General features: G+C 53.3%; 1 protein-coding gene across 1 annotated transcript in view; it reads right to left on the bottom strand.

Annotated features, from left to right (window-relative positions):
- Positions 1–1760: 1760 nt before the first annotated feature.
- Positions 1761–20632, bottom strand: part of LOC309827182 (uncharacterized protein) — a gene marked incomplete at its 5' end in the record, with an annotated part of 27217 nt that continues 8345 nt past the window's right edge. The window contains 2 exons of the mRNA XM_082661720.1: positions 1761–2090; positions 2356–2474. Of these exons, the coding sequence (XP_082517846.1) occupies positions 2401–2474 (74 nt within the window). The 3' untranslated portion in view covers positions 1761–2090; positions 2356–2400. The remainder of the gene's footprint in view (positions 2091–2355; positions 2475–20632) is intronic.

Raw genomic sequence — 20632 nt, 5'->3', positions numbered from 1 at the left:
GTCTCCTGAGGGCAGAGAGGGGGGCCGTCTCCCCAAACCTCCCTTCTCAGGCTTGAGAAATGTACGCATTGCGGAGGTGCTCCCCACTTCCCTGGGGACCAGCAGAGAGACCGCCACACTCACCACCTGCCTCGGCCGTCCCCCTCTACTCCTCCCCTACAATCACCTCCTTCACCACATCCAGACAGGGGTGGGACACACATGACCACTGCCCATCCATCCATTCACTCAGCAGGTATACACTGGAAAAGTCCCACCATAAACAAGCTTTCCTTTTCCAGCTGGACCCTGACAGATATTCCGGCTGAAGTTCACATTAGGGATGGCAGACCTGAGCCTTCAATAACATGACCTGCTTACCTCATCAATGACCTGATTCGCATGAAGTCCCTCTGTAGCACATGCTGGAGTCTGGCTTGTCCAACTTCCCTGGCTTCAAATCTCGGCCCTGCTCTCCTACACACCCCTGTGGCTGAAATGAAAGAACGGTTGTCTGTCTCCTGTGGGAAGCATGCTCCTTGAACAGTGCCAAGTCAAAAGTACGTGCCCAATGCATACCTGCTGAATGAATGGATGGATGGGTGGTGGTCATGCATGTCCCACCCTCTCTGGCTGGCAGATCACTCAGCCTGCCAAAGCTGGTGAGCAAGAGAGCCATTACATCTGCATTTTGAGAAGCGGTTAGGAGGACCGACCCTGAGGCACAAGGTCACAGGGACAGGGAGGTAGGTGAGAGTGAGGAGTGGAAGTGACGTATTTAGGGATAACATTGGCAGGACTTGGCCGGAAGGCCCCAGGGTTCTGGCCAGGCTTGGTGGTGGAGGTGCAGGCTTAGCTGGAGAGGGGCTGGCCGGAGCTCAGAGGACAAACAGGGCTGCCTGGGGTGGGCCGTGCAGAGGGCTCGGCCACGTGCGTTCAGGACCTCGCCATTTAGAGGCTGGCTGCAGGAGGTTAAGCCTCCCGCCAGGCACAAAGGAGGGGCTGCCAGGCCGGGAGCGCCTGGTGTCACAGTGGGCACAAGAGGACCACACATCACGGGGAGCAGGACGATGAGGGCTAGGGATGCCCACAGAGGTCGGCAGAATCCTGGCAGGAGTGGATTCAGAGGCGGCTGGGTCTGCTCTCCCTGCACTGAGCCTGGAGGGGAGAGCTGTGTGCAGTCTCTCCAGCCACAAGGGACCTCTGCTCCTCTCTCCAGGCGACTCCGTGCCCTCGCTGTTCACTTAGGACGCTGACTTTTCTTATTCTTGGAAACCACCATTTCCTTCGCACTTAGCCTTGGGGGCCCTCCTCCATGTCTGCTGCCCTGGATGACTGTGCCTTCTGTCTCCACCTGGCTCTGCCCCCAACTTCACACGCCAAGATCCAGCTCTGGAGTCGTCTCCTCTGAGCAGCTATCCCTGGCTCCTTCTCTGACACCCCCTCCCACTTCTGGGCTCAGGATTCTCTGTGGTTACAGCTCTCTGCCGTGACATCTGGTAGCCCCAAGCCACCCCCTCCGCAGCCTGGGAAACGGGTTTTGCCATCAAGTGCTGGAATAGAACTGTCTTTGCCGAACTTAATGAAACTGCCCGGCAGCACGAGCAGTGGAGAACACTGGTCTGCAGAGAGATGGAGCCCAAATGCCGGTTCTTCCTCTGGTCTAGCTGCATGCTTCCCCCACCTCTGTGTGATCCATGGTTTCTCCTTTTGTTACCGAGTCCAAGCTCGCTCTGCTCACCGCACGACAGGCCAATAAATCAGAGACAGGTGTTGAGGCAGGGAATACGACTTTATTCAGAAAGCAGGCAGATCGAGAAGACGGCAGATTAAAGTCTCAAAATAACCATCTTATCGGGGTTTGGATGCCAGTTTCTTTTATAGCACAGAGAGGGGGAGGAGATGAGGAAGTAAAGTAAAAAGGCCATAAGTTTTGCAGATATCACCTGGAATGACCAGCCTTGGGGAGGGGAGGTGTTAATTTCTTCTTTCTTGCAGCCATCCACAGGTGGACAGGGTCCGGATGTTTGCCTGAACAAAGGCACTTTGGTTTAACATTCAGGCAGAGGGGCGGGGTTCCCAGAGGCAGGCCATTGTGTAGAGACAGTATCCTTTTAGTGAACAAAAGCGGCGGAAAGCAAAGGTTAAAGTAAAAGGAACAGATCCAACATGTCAAATTTGGCTCTTCCGGTTACACTTTGGCTGTGCAAACTGCTTTTTAATTTTTTAGATGAGATTCATGTAAAATAATAGAACGTGGAAGATGCCAAATTGTTTTTAATTAATTTGTTATGATCATGCTACCACTCGGTAATTGTAAAACTGTCTTTTAAAGTTAAAGAGTGACCTCAGAAACATGGTGGAGTGGAAAACTACCTTTGTCCTTCCCCTTCGATCTATACCCGGTAAGACATCCACAGCTCAGCAAAGGCTCCTCTGCCCAACACAACAGGACGGGGAATGTCCACACATCAGTACATCTAAAGGTGGGTGAACTGAAATAGAGAAGACAGAACCGTGGGAACAGTGGAATGGGTGCCTGCCTGCAGTCCCAGCCCTCTGACCACGGCAGCTGAGCCCACAGCTTCAGAGAACCCAGGAGCAGCAGAAGAAGGGGCACATACGACTCAGGCGTCCCAGATGCACCGGCACCCGTGGCCACAGGTAACTGGGCAGCAGTGGCAGTGAGGGCTGGGGGACCATCCTCCCAGCCACTGAGGCGCCCACGACACGCCCCCATCTGCAGTGGTGGAGCCCGGGAACCTTACAACACCAGACACAGGAGAGGTGGACCCTGGCTCCCCTCCCCTCGTCTTCCCTCCTCCACAGGGAGCCTGTGTCTCCGGGGATCCCAGACATAAGGAAAGAGCCCACCATCCCAGGGACGACAGCAGCCCTGGCAGAAACAAGGCAGCAATGACCCCAGAGGCACAAGAAATGACAATGAAGGCACAGAGCCACACTTTTTACAGAGACGACGAAGCTGGAAAGTGCACTGAAATAGAACCAGAGGCAGCTCAGCTAAGAGAAACCAAAAACTTGTGTGATAGCGCCACCTACTGGAAAATAAAAGAAAGGACTCTAATTCCCAATCTGTCCAGTCTCAAATGCACCAGCACAGTTCATCAAACAACACGAAGAACCACAGTAACACTACACAAAAAGAAAATGACAATTCTCCAGACACCAAACTTAAAGTCATGAAATATTGTGATCTGATAGAGAATTCAGATAGCTGTCATCAAGAAACTCAGAGAGGGCTTCCCTGGTGGCGCAGTGGTTGAGAGTCCGCCTGCCAATGCAGGGGACACGGGTTCGAGCCCCGGTCCGGGAAGATCCCACATGCCGCGGAGCAGCTGGGCCTGTGAGCCGTGGCCGCTGAGCCTGCGTGTCCAGAGCCTGTGCTCCGCAACGGGAGAGGCCACAACAGTGAGAGGCCCGTGTACCTCAAAAAAAGAAAAAAAAAGAAAAACTCAGAGATACAAGAAAAGTCAGAAAGGCAGTTTAATGAGCTCAGGAATAAAAACGATGAACAGAAGGTACACTTTACCAAAAAGACCGAAACTCTCAAAAGGAACCAAAGAGAAATTCTGGATCTGAAGACCTCAATAAATGAGATGAAGAGAGTATTAGCACTGGAAATGGAGCAGACCATATGGAAGAGAGAATTAGTGAGCTCCAAGATATAAGATAGAAATCTAACAATAATACAAGTAAAAGAGGAAAGAGAAATAAGATATTCCTTTAAATGAGGAAATCCTACAAGAGCTATCTTTTAGGAAGGGCAATATTAGCATAATGGGTATCCCAGAAGGAGAAGAGAGGGAGAAGGGAGCTTATTTAAAGAAATAATAGCTGAACACTTCCCAAATTTGGGGAAGGAACTGGATACACAAGTCCATGAAGTTACAAGAACACCTAATTACCTCAACGCAAGAAGACTTTCTTTGAGACACATTATATTAAAATTGCCAAAAGTCAAGGAAAAAGAAAGAATTTAAAGGCAGCCGGGGAAAAAATGGTAATCTACAAAGGAACCCGAATTAGGCTATCAGCAGATTTCTCGGCAGAAACCCTACAGACCAGAGGGAGTGGAGTGACATTCTCAAAATACTGAAAGATAAAAATTGTCACTCAGGAATACTCTATACAGGGACTTCCCTGGTGGCGCAGTGGTTGGGAATCCTCCTGCCAGTGCAGGGCACAGGGGTTTGATCCCTGGTCTGGGAAGATCCCACATGCTGCAGAGCGACTGAGCCCATGTGCCACAGCTGCTGAGCCTGCACTCTGGATCCCACGAGCCACAACTACTGAAGCCCACATGCCTGAAGCCTGTGCTCCGCAGCAAGAGAGGCCACCGCAATGAGAAGCCCACGCACTGCAACAAAGTGTAGCCCCCGCTCGCTGCAACTAGAGAAAGCCCACGTGCAGCAGTGAAGACCCAACACAAAAATAAAATAAATTAATTTTTTTAAAAAAAGGAATACCCTATACAGCAAATTTGTCATTCAAAAATGAAGAAGAAATAAAGACTTTCCCAGACAAACAAAGGTGAGGGAATTCATCACCACTAGACCTGCTTTACAAGAAATGCTGAAAGGAACTCTTCTACCAAAAACAAAACAGCAAAAATACACAAAACTTTGAGCAAGGGGCTTCCCTGGTGGCGGAGTGGTTGAGAGTCCGCCTGCCGATGCAGGGGACACAGGTTCGTGCCCCGGTCTGGGAGGATCCCACGTGCCGCGGAGCGGCTGGGCCCGTGAGCCATGGGCGCTGAGCCTGCGCGTCCGGAGCCTGTGCTCCGCAACGGGAGAGGCCACAACAGTGAGAGGCCCGCATACCGCAAAAAAAAAAAAAAAAAAAAAAAAGGAAAGCAGAAAAACAGCTATAGCTATCTCATTTTCAGGTATAAGTAACAAACTTACAACAAAAAAAGGGATAATTTGAGACAACAAAAACATAAAAGGGGAAGAAGAAAAGGATGAAACTCATATAGGTAAATGAAAATAAGATACTATCAGCAGAAAAAGGACTGTTTTAGACTCACAGACATAGAAAACAAACTTTTGGTTACCAAAGGGGAAAGGGGGGAGGGCAGGATAAGTTAGGAGTTTGGGATTAACAGATACACACTACTACGTATAAAATAGATAAACAACAAGGACCTACTGTATAGCACAGGGAACTATAATCAATATGTTGTAATAACCTATAATGGAAAAGAATCTGAAAAGGAATATATGTAACTGAATCGCTTTGCTGTACACCTGAAACTAGCAAAACGTAAATCAACTATACTTCAATTTTAAAAGGTGGGGGGGAGATGAGATTAGGAGGCTAGCTTTGATGCTGTATTTCCATAATAATTCACACAAGTTTTTTTTATATAAATTTATTTATTTACTTATTTATTTTGGCTGCGTTCATTCTTCATTGCTGCACACAGGCTTTCTCTAGTTGCAGCGAGCGGGGGCTGCTCTTTGTTGCAATGCATGGGCTTCTCATCACGGTGGCTTCTCTTGTTGTGGAGCACGGGCTCTAGGCACAAGGACTCAGTAGTTGTGGCACACGGGCTTCAGTAGTTGTGGCTCACGGGCTCCAGAAAGCAGGCTCAGTAGTTACGGCACACGGGCTTAGTTGCTCCGCAGCATGTGGGATCTTCCCGGCCCAGGGCTCAAACCCTTGTTCCCTGCATTGGCAGGCACACAAGATTTTTTAAAAAGAAAAAGGACTATTTTATCTATGAGACATTTTATACAAACCTCAGGGTAACGAAGAAAACATAAACACAGAGCAGAGACATGAAACACAAAAAAAACAAAAAAAAAGGAAACTGAGAAAAATACCAAAGAAGACCACCAAACCAAAATGGCAGACAGAAACACAAGGAAAAAGAAACAATGGAGGTATAGAGAAACCAGAAAACCAAAGATAAAATGACAGTACTAAATCCTCATTTATCAATAATCACCCTAAGTGAAACTGGATTGACTTCACCAATCAAAAGACACAGAGTGGGGCTTCCCTGGTGGCACAGTGGTTAAGAATCTGCCTGCCAATGCAGGGGACACGGGTTTGAGCCCTGGTCTGGGAAGATCCCACATGCCGCGGAGCAACTAAGCCCGTGCGCCACAACTACTGAGCCTGCGCTTTAGAGCCTGTGAGCCACAACTACTGAGCCTGCCTGCCTCAACTACTGAAGTCCACCCACCTAGAGCCTGTGCTCCACAACAAGAGAAGCCACTGCAGTGAGAAGCCTGCGCACCGCAATGAAGACCCAACACAGCCAAAAATAAATAAATAAATAAATAAATAAATAAATAAATAAATCTATAAAAAAAAAAAAAAGACACAGAGTGGGTGGATTAAAAAATAAGACCCAACTATATGCTGTCTCTAAGAGGCTCACCTCAGCTCTGGAGACAAACATAGGCTCAAAGTTAAGGGATGGAAAATGATACTTCGAGCAAATGGCAGCCAAAACAAAGCTGGTATAGCCATACTTATATCAGACAAAACGACTTCAAGCCAGAAAAGGTAACAGGAGACAAAGATGGACGTTATGTATTGATAAAGGAGACAATTCATCAAGAAGACAGAACAATGATCGATATATATGCATCTAACATAGGAAAACCAAAATATTTAAAGTAATTATTAACAGTTCTAAACGGAGAAATTGACTGTAACACAATAATAGTAGAGGAGTTTAACACCCCCAACATCAGTGGAAAGATCATCCAGACAGAAACTCAACAAGGAAACAACACCCTTAAGTGAAACATTAGACCAGATGGATTTGATAGATTTATAAAGAACATTCTATCCAAATGCAGCACAATACACATTCTTCTCAAGTGCACTTGGAACTTTCTCAAGGATAAACCATATGTTGAGACACAAAAGAAGTCTCAATAAATTTAAGATTGAAATCATATTAAACATATTTTCTGATCACAATGGAATGAAACTAGATGTCAACTACAAGAAGAAAGTGGGAAAAATCACAAATATGTGGAGACTGAACAACATGCTACTGAACAACTCCTGGGTCAACAAAGAAATCAAAGGAGAAATCACAAATTACCAGAAGACAAATAAAAATAAATATACTACATACCAACATGTGATGCTGCAAAAGTGGTACTAAGAGAGAAGTTCATAGCAATACAGGTCAACTCAAGAAACAGGAAAAATCTCAAGTAAACAATCTAACTTTATACCTAAAGGAACTAGAAAAAGAACAAATGAAGCCCAAAGTTAATATAAAGACTGAAATAATAAAGACCAGAGCAAAAATAAATCAAATAGAGACTAAAAAGACAACAGAAAAGATCAAAGAAACTAAGAGCTGGTTCTTTGCAAAGACAAAATTGACAAACTATTAGCTAGACTCACTAAGGAAAAAAGAGAGAAGGCTTTGATAAATAAAATCAGAAACAAAGAGGAGGAAAAAAAGATAGATACCACAGGAATACAAGGACTATAAGAGAATATTATGAACAGCTACACACCAACAAGTTGAACAACCTAGAAGAAATGGACAAATTTTTAAAATCATACAAACTTCCAAGACTGAATCAGGAAGAAATTTTAAAAATCTGAATATACCAATCACTAATACAGAGACTGAAGCAGTAATCAAAAAGCTTCCAGGGCTTCCCTGGTGGCGCAGTGGTTGAGAGTCCGCCTGCCGATGCAGGGACCACGGGTTTGAGCCCTGGTCCGGGAAGATCCCACATGCCGCGGAGCAACTAAGCCTGTGCACCACAACTACTGAAGCCCATGTGCCTACAGCCCGTGCTCTACAAGAGAAGCCACGGCAATGAGAAGCCCACGCACCGCAACGAAGAGTAGCCCCTGCTCGCCGCAACTAGAGAAAGCCCACACGCAGCAACGAAGACCCAACACAGCCAAAAGTAAATAAATAAAATAAATAAATTTTTAAAAAAGACAACAGCCATTGTCACCACAAGAAGAGCTTGAGCCCAGGTGTTGTTCCACACCTGATCCATTCATAGCCTTGTTTAACCACCAGAGTCAGAAACCCACTTGGACAAGATTAAGCGCTAGGTGGGCTGGCCGGGGGCCACCTGGGACCCCTGCCCCCACTCTCCCATCTCCCTCCCCGTGCTGCAGAGGGACCCAGGCACGGACGTCCATCCTTGGAGCCTACCGCTAAGACAGAAATCTCCAGATCGAAAAGGCCTGCTGGCGGGCCCTACCATCACCACCCTTGTGTGCCAGAGACCAGCAGCGGCTACCAGGAGTGGGGAGAGCCCTGCCCCACAAACACCCTTCCAGAGAGGAACCTCGGGACCCCACACGATGGTCTCCACAGTGTTTCTCTTCTCCGGGTTTTACTTCGTAAAGGGCATCAGCCATCCCTGTGTCTGCAGAGCGCCGAGCTCCCCTGCAGGCTGCTCTGTGCTGCACGTGTTTGGTGTGAATCCTCAAGAGGTATATTCTCTACTCTGCTCTGGGCCACAGTTTGAGATGGTTTTCCTTGCCATGTTCTGTGGGTGGGAGAGTTTGATTTCTAGATCTTTGAGTCCTTAGAGCCCCATCTTGGGCACATCCTGGGTTTTGTCTCCTGCTGGCTGTGTTCAATACCAAGTTCGGCTGGCAGGTCAAAGGCCACTTACGGCTCTGCTGAGCCTTCCTGGGGTCCTTCTTTCACCTAACTCAGCTCCTGATCATTTGCTGCTACCCGGCGAGGTCTGTTTTCTGTTCAGGACTTTTTTCCTTGTCTTCACAAGGAGGCTCAGCCGGGACACCTAGGGGGAGTCCCCTCCCCTGGAAGGTGCTGCTCTTGGTGCTTCCATTCCGCCCACCCCTCTTCCACCTGGAGTTCTGCATCCTTCTCCCCAACCAGTTCCCAAATGTGGTGTCTTGGGGCTCAGCCAGGAACCCCTCCCTGCACTCCTTCCCTGCAAACCCCATGCATTTCCCATAAGCTGACAGCTCCCCTGATGTTCCGGACACTTCTGGCCTCTGGCTTGCTGTATATCCGGGTCCCAGTGGGTCCGCCTCCAAAGTGCATGGATGCCCCTCACCGCACAGCGCCCCGCCTCACCCCTGCTGCTGTAGAAGCCACCTGGTCTCCCCCCTCACCCTGCCCACCCCTCCCTCTGTTCACACAGCAGCCCAAGAGGTCTTTCTAAACACGCACCAGACCCTCCTCTGCTCAGGCCCTTCATTTATTCCCATCACACTTGGACGAACGTGCAAAGCCCTTTTCCTGGACCATCGAGACGTGCGGTCTCTGTCTCTGCTGCTGTCCCCTCGGTCCCCATGTTCCCACCGTTCCAGCCCCTCCAGACACTCCCCGCTTTTTTTTTTTTTTTTTTTTTGCGGTACGCGGGCCTCTCACCATTGTGGCCGTTGCGGAGCTCCAGGCTCCGGACGCGCAGGCTCAGCGGCCATGGCTCACAGGCCCAGCCGCTCCGCGGCATGTGGAATCTTCCCGGACCGGGGCACGAACCCGTGTCCCCTGCATCAGCAGGCGGACTCCCAACCACTGCGCCACCAGGGAAGCCCAGACACTCCCCACTCTTGGCCTCAGTCCCCTTCTCCCAGACTGGACAGGCCCGAACTAGCCCCAGTCTGGCCCCGTGCCTGTATTCTCCGCTGCACTGCTTGCGCTCATGGATCAATGGTAACGGAGTCCCCTGTCCCCGGTGGCCTTGCACAAAGCCCACGTCATGGATCAGCTAGGACAAAGGGACATGGCCAAAGCAAAGCTCCCGTTCACGGCTCACTTCCTAGAGCAGGAACGCAAAGGCAGCTGTCCAGGCTTACCTTGGGGTCCCTGTCTTCCAATCCTGTGGGTTTTGATGCTTTCAGTGAGAATTCTGACCACTATTGCTTGGCTTCCTGAGTCGCCCTTGGGAAGGGGAAGTGGATCTGAGTTGCCTCTCCACCATTACAGAAGCGCAAGGCTGGCTTCTGATTCTTCAAGAGGACCCAGTGAGACTGACACCCGAATCACATAGAAAACAGACTTCTGACCCGCAGCCCGCAGCAGCCAGCCCAGGAAGCCAGCCTGCTGTCTCTAGGGACAATCCAGGAAGCTAAACAATAACCCCTGTAACAATCAGCCCCAAAAGGCCAGAATTTGGTCGATAACTGACAGCTTCCCTAATTTCAGTCCCTACCTCCAACTCAGGACCAACCAGAGAAAGCCAAACACGCTCCCCCAACCAATCACATGGGACCCCCCCTTCTAGTGAGGGCACCTCCAGCTTCCCCAGGCCCACAGCCCCCACCAGGGCAGCCCTGAGCCCTCCTTCTCCTCCAGGAAGCTGTCCCACTGCCCTGCCTGCCCTTGAGTCTCTGCCAAACCAAGTGATGGGAGCAACTCCCTCGCTACAGCCAGCTCTGAACACACACCTCTGCCTTCCCCATCTCGTTGGTTTTGTTTATTTCCACAGAAGAAAGCTAGATTTTATGAAAAATCTCCAATTACTCTTTTTTTTTTTTTTTTTTTGGCTGCGTTGGGTCTTCATTGCTGCGTGCGGGCTTTCTCTAGTTGCAGCGAGCGGGGGCTACTCTTCACTGCAGTGCGCAGGCTTCTCATTGCCGTGGCTTCTCTTGTTGTGGAGCACGGGCTCTAGGGCGCGTGGGCTTCAGTAGTTGTGGCACGTGGGCTCAGTAGTTGTGGCTTGCAGGCTCTAGAGTGCAGGCTCAGTAGTCGTGGCACACAGGCTTAGTTGCTCCACGGCATGTGGGATCTTCCTGGACCACGGCTCAAACCCGTGGCACCTGCATTGGCAGGCAGATTCTTAACCACTGCGCCACCAGGGAAGTCCCTCCAATTACTTTAATGTTGAGAACAAACATAAAATTTTAAATGTCATGGAGGTGACAGGGCTGCAAGGTTGTCATGTCTGTTGAGTAAAGTGGGAGCCTCTGACCTCTGACTCCTAGTGGCAGGAATTGTGGGAAACAGTTTTGGCCTCTTTTCTAAGCCGGCAGGGTGGTGCTGTGGGCCCTGGCCTGGCCCTGGGGATGCGACCTGCAGGCTTGTACAGATCCTCTCCTTGGTCCCTGTCCTCCCGGCAAGCCTTGCTCCGCTCTCCGAGCTGTCAGGCCCCCATCATGAAGGAAGGGGTGTGCCTCTGGCTCGCTGGCCTTGTTGAAAAGCCCTCCCATTGTGAGCCCATTAGTGCTAATTCTCTACCCAAGGCTCCATCTGAGGCAGGACAAGCCCACTGGGCTGGGATTCAAGGGTTTATGGAGACACCACGAGGGGGGAGGCTCCACCCTGCTCTCCCCCTGATCACGGGGCTGGACCCCCACTTCCTCAGCTCCAGGACACCCAGGCCCCTGGTCCACATTCCTTCTGCCCAGGCCTCACCCTTATCAGCAAGACAGGCAGTGGGCTCTCCCGGGGTCTCCCTGCCCCTCACGGTCCCACCTCCCAGTCAGCCAGCAGAGGGCCTTTCTGAAACATACTGGCCGTGCCCACCCACCCTGACACCTGGCCTGGCTCCATGCCCTGTGTGGTCCAGGTCTGCGACCTCCCCAGCTCCCTCCCACTTGAGTGACGTGGTTATCAGACTCCCCTAGAACTGGGGTCCCCAACGCCGGGGCCGTGGACCAGTACCGGTCGGCAGCCTGTTAGGAAGCAGGCCGCACAGCAGGAGGTGAGCAGTGGGCGATGGAATCTTCATCTGCCACTCCCCATCACTGGCATTACCGCCCGAACCACTCCCACCACTGCCCCCCGCCCCCCATCCGTGGAAAAATTGTCTTCCACGAAACTGGCCCCTGGTGCCAAATAGGTTGGGGACCGCTGCCCTAGAAGACCCCGTTTCTTTGTGCCTGGCAGCACCACCCCTCATGGCCCCTGGACCGTCCACATCTTCCGGCCTCTCTCAGCCTCCAGGTCCCCAGCCGGTGAGATGCCTGCACCAGTGCACACCTGGGACCAGAGGGCTGCATTCACCAGTGTCCCTGGCCAGACAACCAGCTTGGATGAATGGATGAAGAGTAGGGACCCCGAACAGGGGTGATGCCGTGGGGCGCAGCCACCCAAGCCTTCCTACCAGGACCACCGGCAGCCCCTGCAGCACACCCTTCACCCTGGATGTCCCGCTAACCCAGCAGACCCCATGGGAGCCCGAGGGGACCACAGTGCTGTTGGATCATGAGGGAAGGGGCAGGGCTCCCCGACAGCCCCACACCCAGGAGTCCTGAACAAGAGGTGCCGATAGAGCCTTGAGAAACTTGGGGGAGGAAAGAAATTTCTGGAGAGGAGCAAGAGGCAGGAGAAGCAACCACTACATGCACTGACTTGGTAAGATCAGGGTGTGGAAAAGTTCGTGAGCTGTGAGAGATCCGATGAGGACGGGACTCCCACCCAGGGGCCGTGATGGTCCCCACAGAGAGGGGCAAGCGTGTGAATGGCGTGGGCTCCCCTACCTGGTCTTGGGCATGAGAGTCTGGAGGAAACCCCAAACCCAGCTGACCCCACAGAACCAGTGGGGACACTATGCGCTTACCTCACCATGTAACTGATGCTCCGGGAGATCACGGCTGAGCCTCAGTTTCCCCATCCATCCTGACACACAGGAGCTGTGCAGAGAGAAAAGGCCTGCAGGTCTTGAAAGAAGATGGGCTGAGGCCAGGCCAGAGGGGCCAGTGAACACCCCCAGGGCCCGAGGACCCCACGTCCCTGCCCCGGGGCTGGTGAGCCCAGGGAACATCATTCCTGGAAACTCCTGGTTCTGCGTCTAGCCCTCGGGGCCGACAACCTGCCTGAAGGCCTGGCCTGCCAACACCTCTTGCCCCTCCCCTTCCCCCCAAGCCCACCGGGCCTGCATCCCCCCTGGCCTGGCCTACCCAGCACCCAGCAATTAGAGCTGGCCTCCACTCCCCCTCCAGATGAAAAGTGCAGTCCCAGTCTCATGGCTGTGTGAAGCGTTCTCTTAGAAGCTGAGGAAATGGGTTAATGGTGGTGGCCTGCCAGGGAAGTGACCTGGTTCCCCACCACTGACCACCATGCTTTCCATAAGTCTTGAAGGCATGGGAGTGCTCTGAGTAAAATGTGACTGTACCACACCTGCAGCACAGCCCCAGTGACACGAGATTGCCTGGGGGGAACAGTCTGTGTATATATGCTGGGATGTGACAGACACACATGTGCTTACATAGGAAAAAGCCAGATGAAGGTGAACGAAGACATTAACAAGGTAGCTCCAGGACACAGATCACGTGTGATTTTCTTTTTCTTCTTTATGCTTTTCTGAATTGTGCAAGTTTTCTGCAATGTGTATCAATTATTTTTCTAATTTAAGAACTTTGAAATTATCTTCTAAATAACCTCAGTTGTAATCTGTAGAAAGCTTTCTAGATAAGAGGCACCTTCACTAATTTACCACCTCATGTAACCCTCACACCTACCCATTATGAAAGATGCGGTCGTTGCCTCCGTTTCATAGGTGGGAGAACTGAGGGGCACGTGAAGGGAAACGACCTGTCTGAGGTCACACAGCAAATGAGACCAGAGCCCGATTCCCAAGGACAGACTCCTTCCACGAGGGGTTTGCCCAGGGGCCTTACATCTTGAGCCTTCAAATCTTAGGCAAGACTTCAACGTTAGCCAATGCCCTTGTGTTGATCATAACAAAATACATTCTGAGGTGTAATCTGCTAACAGCCCTCACCGCCCCAAAAGTCTCAACCTAAATCACAGAGATCAGAGAATGTCAAGGACAGGAATGTCCTCTAACGTGCTATGCCCCAGGTGCCAAATGCTTTTGCAACACCTGGGTTCCCTAGGCAACAGCCTCACCCCATGCACAGGTGAGAAACAGTAAATAGTTCAAGGTCACAGAACTAGCAGAGCCAGGGCTGGACCCACCCAGGCATGGATTCAAACCCTCCCGCTTGACCACTTCATGGGAAGGGCATTCATGCCACACCCTGTGTTTGGACTTCACCCCCCAGGTTGTATAGGAAGAATTTCAGATGGCAGGGGTGGCTGGGGGGAGGGATGGTGAGTGATAGGATCATGCTAATATGCGAAAGCTCAGCTGGCCAGAAAGACCAGCATGGGGACTTCCCTGGTGGCGCAGCAGTTAAGAATCCGCCTGCCAATGCAGGGGACACAGGCTCAAGCCCTCGTCCGGGAAGATCGCACATACCGCTGAGCAACTAAGCCCACGTGCCACAACTACTGAGCCTGCGCTCTACAGCCTGAGAGCCACAACTACTGAGCCCACATGCCAAAACTACTGAAGCCCGTGCACCTAGAGCCCATGCTCCGCAACAAGAGAAGCCACCACAATGAGAAGCCTGCACACTGCAATGAAGAGTAGCCCCCGCTCGCCACAACTAGAGAAAGCCTATGCGCAGCAACGAAAACTCAATGCAGCCAAAAGTAAATAAATTTATTTTTTTAAAAAAAAGAGTGAATCTGAAAATAAAAGGAAAAAAAGTGAAGAGAAAGCACTTTGTAAGTTTTGTGCAGAATGAAATACATGTGCCCATCCCAACCAGGGATGTAAAGTACGATTTTGGTGATTCCACATAAGAGTCAAATGCTCTCGTGTTCTCATTTAAACTGGCATTGCACAATATAAAGATGAATGGTGGGCTTCCCTGGTGGCTCAGTGGTTGAGAGTCCGCCTGCCGATGCAGGGGACACGGGTTCGTGCCCCGGTCCGGGAAGCTCCCACATGCCGCGGAGCGGCTGGGCCCGTGAGCCATGGCCGCTAAGCCTGCGCGTCCAGAGCCTGTGCTCCGCAACGGGAGAGGCCACAACAGTGAGAGGCCCGCGTACCGCAAAAAAAAAAAAAAGATGAATGGTAATATTCACACTAATAATAGAAACATTTAATTTTAATTTAGCTAGAGTGACATTTTTAAAAAACACCATTTTTAAAAATGAGAGACGTGGAAAAGAGGAAAACCTTTGTATTTAGTATCTTTACCAACACTTTCTTCCCACTTGTTAAACAAGGCACCCCACAAAGTATGTAGCCAGCCCTATGGTCAAGGAGGAAGGGACCAGGCCCTGTGACCCTATGACCACAGGTCCCATAGCCCAAGGGCTGTGTCCCAGGGAGCCAGAGGCTGGCGACTCAGTATGAGGCCACGGCCCCGTGGCCTGAGTTCCTGGTGTGGTCAGCCTGGCCTCAGACCCAGCATCTGAGCCAGGAGGACCCTGAGTCCTTCCGGCCGTGGTGTAGGGGGAGGGACAGAGAAAAGGGAGAGAAAGGTCAGCAGGGCCAGCCAGTGAGTGACCGTGGCCTGGCCACCCCTCACTTCTCTGAACCTCAGTACCCCGCTCTGACCTGTGCACTGCATTCTTCTCAGACTGCAGGAGGGGAAGCAGCCAAAGGGGGAGCATCTTGTGAGCTGCCAGTGTAAAGAGGCACCAGCAGGTAGCAAGTCGCCATTGGCCAGGACTCCAGAACCCCATCCCTGAAGGCCGGCACTGGCCACCCCGGGAGGGACCTGGGCTGAGGTCCGAGAACTCTGCTGAGAGGTCCTAGGGACTGAGACGGTGCTACATGGGGCCCGGAGTCAGGGAGAGCCAGGGGGACCTGAGCTGCTTGTCGTAGTGGCAGGGTGTTCCGGGCTAAAACATCTGGAAACGCGAGTACCCAGGGAAGCACTGAGGGGCTCTGTGTCAAAGGTCAAGAGGCCACAGGCCAGGCAGAGTATGGCCTGGACCAGGGGTGGGCACTGACCATCAGCACACGTGGTCACCCCGGGGCCACCTTCCCTGTCCAGGCCCTCAGGGCAGCAGGATCAAGGAAGTTTCCCCAGAGAAGGAGGGGCACGTCTCCTTGGTGTTGGTCCCGCTCACAGGGCACAGGCGGGCCCTTCTGGGAAGAGGCCTTCCCAGTGTCCGCCCTGTGCAGAAACAGCCCTGACACTGCCCCTGCCCCTCCCTTTCTCGCATGCCCGACATTCTCTGCACAGAACATGCAGCCCATAAACTCAAGACGGCCTGTTCTTGCTGTAGAATGTTCAGGAAAAGACAAAAAGACACCATGGGAGAAATAAAACGCCCCCCCAGATACCCCTGCGCCTGGGCTCCTCCTCCTTCTCCGTTACCTGTGGACCGTGTGCTGAACTGGACCCGTGACTCCCTCTCCCTGAAGGGCACCCCCACGACCACGGAAAACAACGCCACGTTGTGTCGTTGTGGATTCTATTTCTTCCTTCGTCTGCCCTTCATTTTCTTAATTCTCAGAGTAAACACGCATTACTTTCAAAGTGGAAAAAAATGGTCCACCTTACTAGGAATTCTTTTTTTGTTTACAAAAGCGGCCCGAGGCAGCAGCTGCCCAGTCTGGGCTCCGTCCAAGCCGGAAGCCCCTCGGTCCCCCTGGGGCAGCCCCAGCCGCCCGCCCTCCCCGCCATGCTCCTCCCCCCACTGCCTCCTTTAAAGGTGCCCCGGGGCCACAAGCCACCATCTGCCACCTGCCTGCCACCCGCCACCATGCGTTGTCTTGCCAGCCTGGCCCTGGCCCTGCTCGCCCTGAAGGCTGCCCTCAGGCTGGCCCCGGCCCTCATCTTGCCAGGTACGCCCAGGAGGGTCATCCTGAACTCCCTCCCCTCCAGGTGCGCCCCTGAAACACTGCCGGACCAGGCAGTTTGGTAACTGGGACAAGAGGAGAGAACGGGGGAGGCACATCCCGCGGCGGGGTGTGTCAGTGACAGCAGAAGAGTGGGGTACTGCCCAAAGATGCCCGTGTGCTGGGGGACTAGAGCCACAGGGCCCAGGCCACTGTCCCAGGGTGAAAAGTGACCGGGCAGCTAACTGGGCATGGGGGGAGCCTGTCCTGGCCCCTCAGGGTCTTAACTCCACCTCCTGCAGTGCGCCTGAGGCCTTGTTTCCTAATTTTTACAGCTGATTCACACTTTTGTCAGCTGTGTCACATTTCTGGCAGATTTTTTCTTTCCTAGAAGCAGAGCAGAGCGCTGGGCTGCTGGGGACCAGCCTCCCCATTGTTCTGTCCTTGCCCCACCTTGCTTTCCCCTGAGGAGCCCCAGGGGAGGCGGGATCTGGCCACCCCCCACCCACCTGCCCATCCTGTGTGCAGGGCAGGCGTGTGTCCAGAGCTCAGCTCCTCCTCCGAGGATTCCTGCACAATCTCCTGTGTCAACGATGAGAACTGTCCCCAAGGCACCAGGTGCTGCGCCAGGAGCCCCTGCTGCTGATCCTGCATGGTCCCCCTCATAGGTAACGCCGCCGTCCCTGCGCCCCAGTGGAGCCCCATCTGGAGGGAGGGACGGACCAGCTTTGTCAAGGGTCCCCTTGAGCCGGCACTCCACACTCCGCTCTCAGTGAACCCCCCAGTGGCCCCATAAAAGCCCGGTCATGACACCGCTTCACCTGCTGGACCCACTGGAGGCCCAGCTGAGGCTCGCCCACTTCCTCCCAACATCACCAGTGCCTGGCTCAGCGATCCATGAGGGCTGCTGTCTCCCTCCCAGCCTTCAAGCTCCAGGCCACCAAGGGGGGGTGAAGGTTGGGGGCCGCCAGAGACCAGCAGTGGGGCAGCCCCAGCAAGCCAGCGGGCGATGAAGGCCTGGCCCGCCTCTCCCCTAGTACCTGTTCCAAAGGCTGGCCGCTGTCCCCGGGTGCAGGCCCTGCTGGCCCCAAAGCTCTGCTTAGAGAGAAACGAGTGATCCAGGGATGACCAATTATGGAAAACCAGAAGTGCTGCTTCAGCTCGTCGTGTGCCATGAGGTGTATGGTCCCCACCACAGGTAAGCATCCCGGAGACCCCGCCCTCAAGACACCTTCCCGAGACACTGCCCTGGGGATGGTGGACTTGGCTTCTCCCTTTGCCTCCCCTGACCTTGGGGCCTCTGCAGGTCCCTGAGGGCAGTAAGACACAGGAGAGGGCGGGGGCTCAGGCAGCAGTGACCCAGGGCTGCAACAGCTGCAGGCCTCTGCATGCACTTGATGCCGTTGGGTTAGAGTGGGTCTCAGACTAGCAAAGGGGGCTCAGAGGAACACTTGCTTGGTGGGACTTGGTCCAGCTGGGCCCACCTGCAATGCTTGTGCCTTTGCCACTTAATCTGGGGAGGAGCTCTGGGTTAGGAGCCCAGAGACATGGTTCCCAGATAACAGTCCCTGCCAGCTGCGACCTCGCCTGCCTGCCTGCCCACGGGTGATAGTGAGGGCCCGAGACAGTAGTGTGGAGGGCTCACTGGCCCACACACAGCATCCCTCCCTCCCCTGCCTCCACCGTGACCAGGCTCCACCTCCTCTGAGGCCTCCGCGTCCCCTGCAGAGGGCTCTCTCCAGTGAGGGACATCCCTGAGAGCCCCTGGCTGCCAGGAGTGACCGGTCCAAGTCCCCTCAGCCAGAATCTTCTCTCTTGGATCCAGTCAGCCCAAGATGCCTCCTACCTGCTGCTAATAAAAACCCACTTGGGGCTTCCCTGGTGGTGCAGCGGTTGGGAGTCCACCTGCTGATGCAGGGGACACGGGTTCGTGCCCCAGTCCGGGAAGATCCCACATGCCGCGGAGCGGCTGGGCCTGTGAGCCATGGCCGCTGGGCCTGCGTGTCCGGAGCCTGTGCTCTGCAATGGGAGAGGCCACAACAGTGACAGGCCCGCGTACCGCAAAACAAACAAACAAACAAACAAAAATACCACTTGGCTTCATGTCTCTCGGTCCTCTGTCTGTCTGTCCTTGGCACCTGCCCGGGGTGGCGGGGGGCAGGCGAAGCACACAGGCTTTGCCCCCAGGAGCTCCCCAGCAGGCCTGGAATCTCCTGGAAGAGCCAGGCGCTGGGAGCTGGGGGCCATGGTGGCGTCTCTGGGCTGGGAGAGACTTGTCCACCAGGCTCTCGGTGCCGGCCCCTGGGGTCTGACCCCTTTCAGAGGTGCTGATGAATGGGGGCTCGGGAGCATGAGCAGAGGCTGCAGGGAGGGCTTGGGGCTCAGCGGCTGCCAGACCTCACTGGCCTTGACCAGCTTCGGGGACACACAGAGGGCAAGGTGTTAGAGGCTGTTCCTCGGGCAGCCTGGTTTAGAGCCTCCAGTGACGTGTGCATACCCCACCCCACACCCAGTGAGTGTCTTATAATTCATTTCAGCTCTGACAAAACCAGCCAGAGGGAAGTCCCTCTGGTCCAGGGATTAGGGCTTCACACTTCCACAGCCAAGGACATGGCTTCAGTCCCTGGTTGGGGAACTGTGCAGCTCCCACAAGCTGTGCAGTGCAGTGCAGCCAAAAAAAAAAACAAAAAACTACCCAGAGTTCAAGTCAGGCCCCACAATCAAGGGCTCAATCCCATAAGGCAGGGGTCCCCAAACCCTGGGCCACAGACTGGTACAGTTTGCAGCCTGTTAGGAACCATGCGGCACAGCAGGAGGTGAGTGGCGGGCGAGAGAGCGAAGCTTCATCTGCTGCTCCCATCGCTCCCCATCGCTCCCCATCCCTCCCCCATCCCTCCCCATCGCTCCCCCATCACTCCCCATCGCTCCCCCATCGCTCCCCATCGCTCCCCATCGCTCTCCATCACTCCCCATCACTTCCCCATCACTCCCCCATCGCTCCCCATCACTCCCCCATCGCTCCCCATCACTCCCCATCACTCCCCCATCGCTCCCCATCGCTCCCCCATCGCTCCCCATCACTCCCCATCCCTCCCCCATCGCTCCCCATCACTTCCCCATCGCTCCCCATCACTCCCCATCACTTCCCCGTCACTCCCCATCACTCCCCGTCCCTCCCCATCACTTCCCCATCACTCCCCATCACTCCCCCATCGCTCCCCATCGCTCCCCATCACTCCCCCATCACTCCCCATCACTCCCCATCCCTCCCCCATCGCTCCCCATCGCTCCCCATAGCTCCCCCATCACTTCTCCATCACTCCTCATCACTCCGAATCACTCCCCCATCGCTCCCCATCGCTTGCATTACTGCCTGAACCATCCCTACAACCGCGGTCCGTGGAAAAATTGTCTTCCACGAAACCGGTCCCTGGTGCCAAAAAGGTTGGGGACCGCTGCCCTGAGGCTAAAATTCAGGGGTTCCCATAACCCCCCCAGATTCAATAGTTTGGTAGAACCGACCCGCAGATCTCTGAAAGCACAATACTTATGTTATAGTTCTACTATAGAGGATACAGACCAGGAAGAGCCAGATGAAGAGACACATAGGGTGAGGGCGTGGGAGGGGGATACAGGAACCTCTGTCCCCGTGGGCTCAGGGTATGCCACCCTCCCAGCCCATTAACCATCACCAGCCCAGAAGATCCCTGAGTTTCTGTGTCCAAAGGCTTTCTTGTGGGTTCTTGAATAAGCATTATGAGGAACTTCCCTTGTGGTCCAGTGATTAAGACTCTATGCTCCCAATACAGGGGGCCCAGGTTCGATCCCTGGTCAGGGAACTAGATCCCACATGCCGCAATTAAGAGCTCACATGCCGCAGCTAAAGAGCCTGCATGCCGCAACTAAAGATCCTGCATGCCACAATGATGATGATCCCACGTGCCACAGCTAAGACCCAGCACCGCCAAATAATTAATTTAAAAAAAAAAAAGCATTACAAGGAAATCATCAGCAATCGGTGATTAACTCAATCCCCAGCCCTCTAATCACCCTAGAGTCACCTCATTAGCATAAACTTGGGTATGGGAAAGGGGCTCATTACAAATAACAAAAGGAAA

Source organism: Grampus griseus (genome assembly GCF_964374135.1).
Source record: "Grampus griseus genome assembly, chromosome: 9".
NCBI lineage: Eukaryota > Metazoa > Chordata > Mammalia > Artiodactyla > Delphinidae > Grampus > Grampus griseus.
The sequence above is the reverse complement of the archived record's forward strand: the minus strand, read 5'-3'. Positions and strand labels throughout refer to the sequence as shown.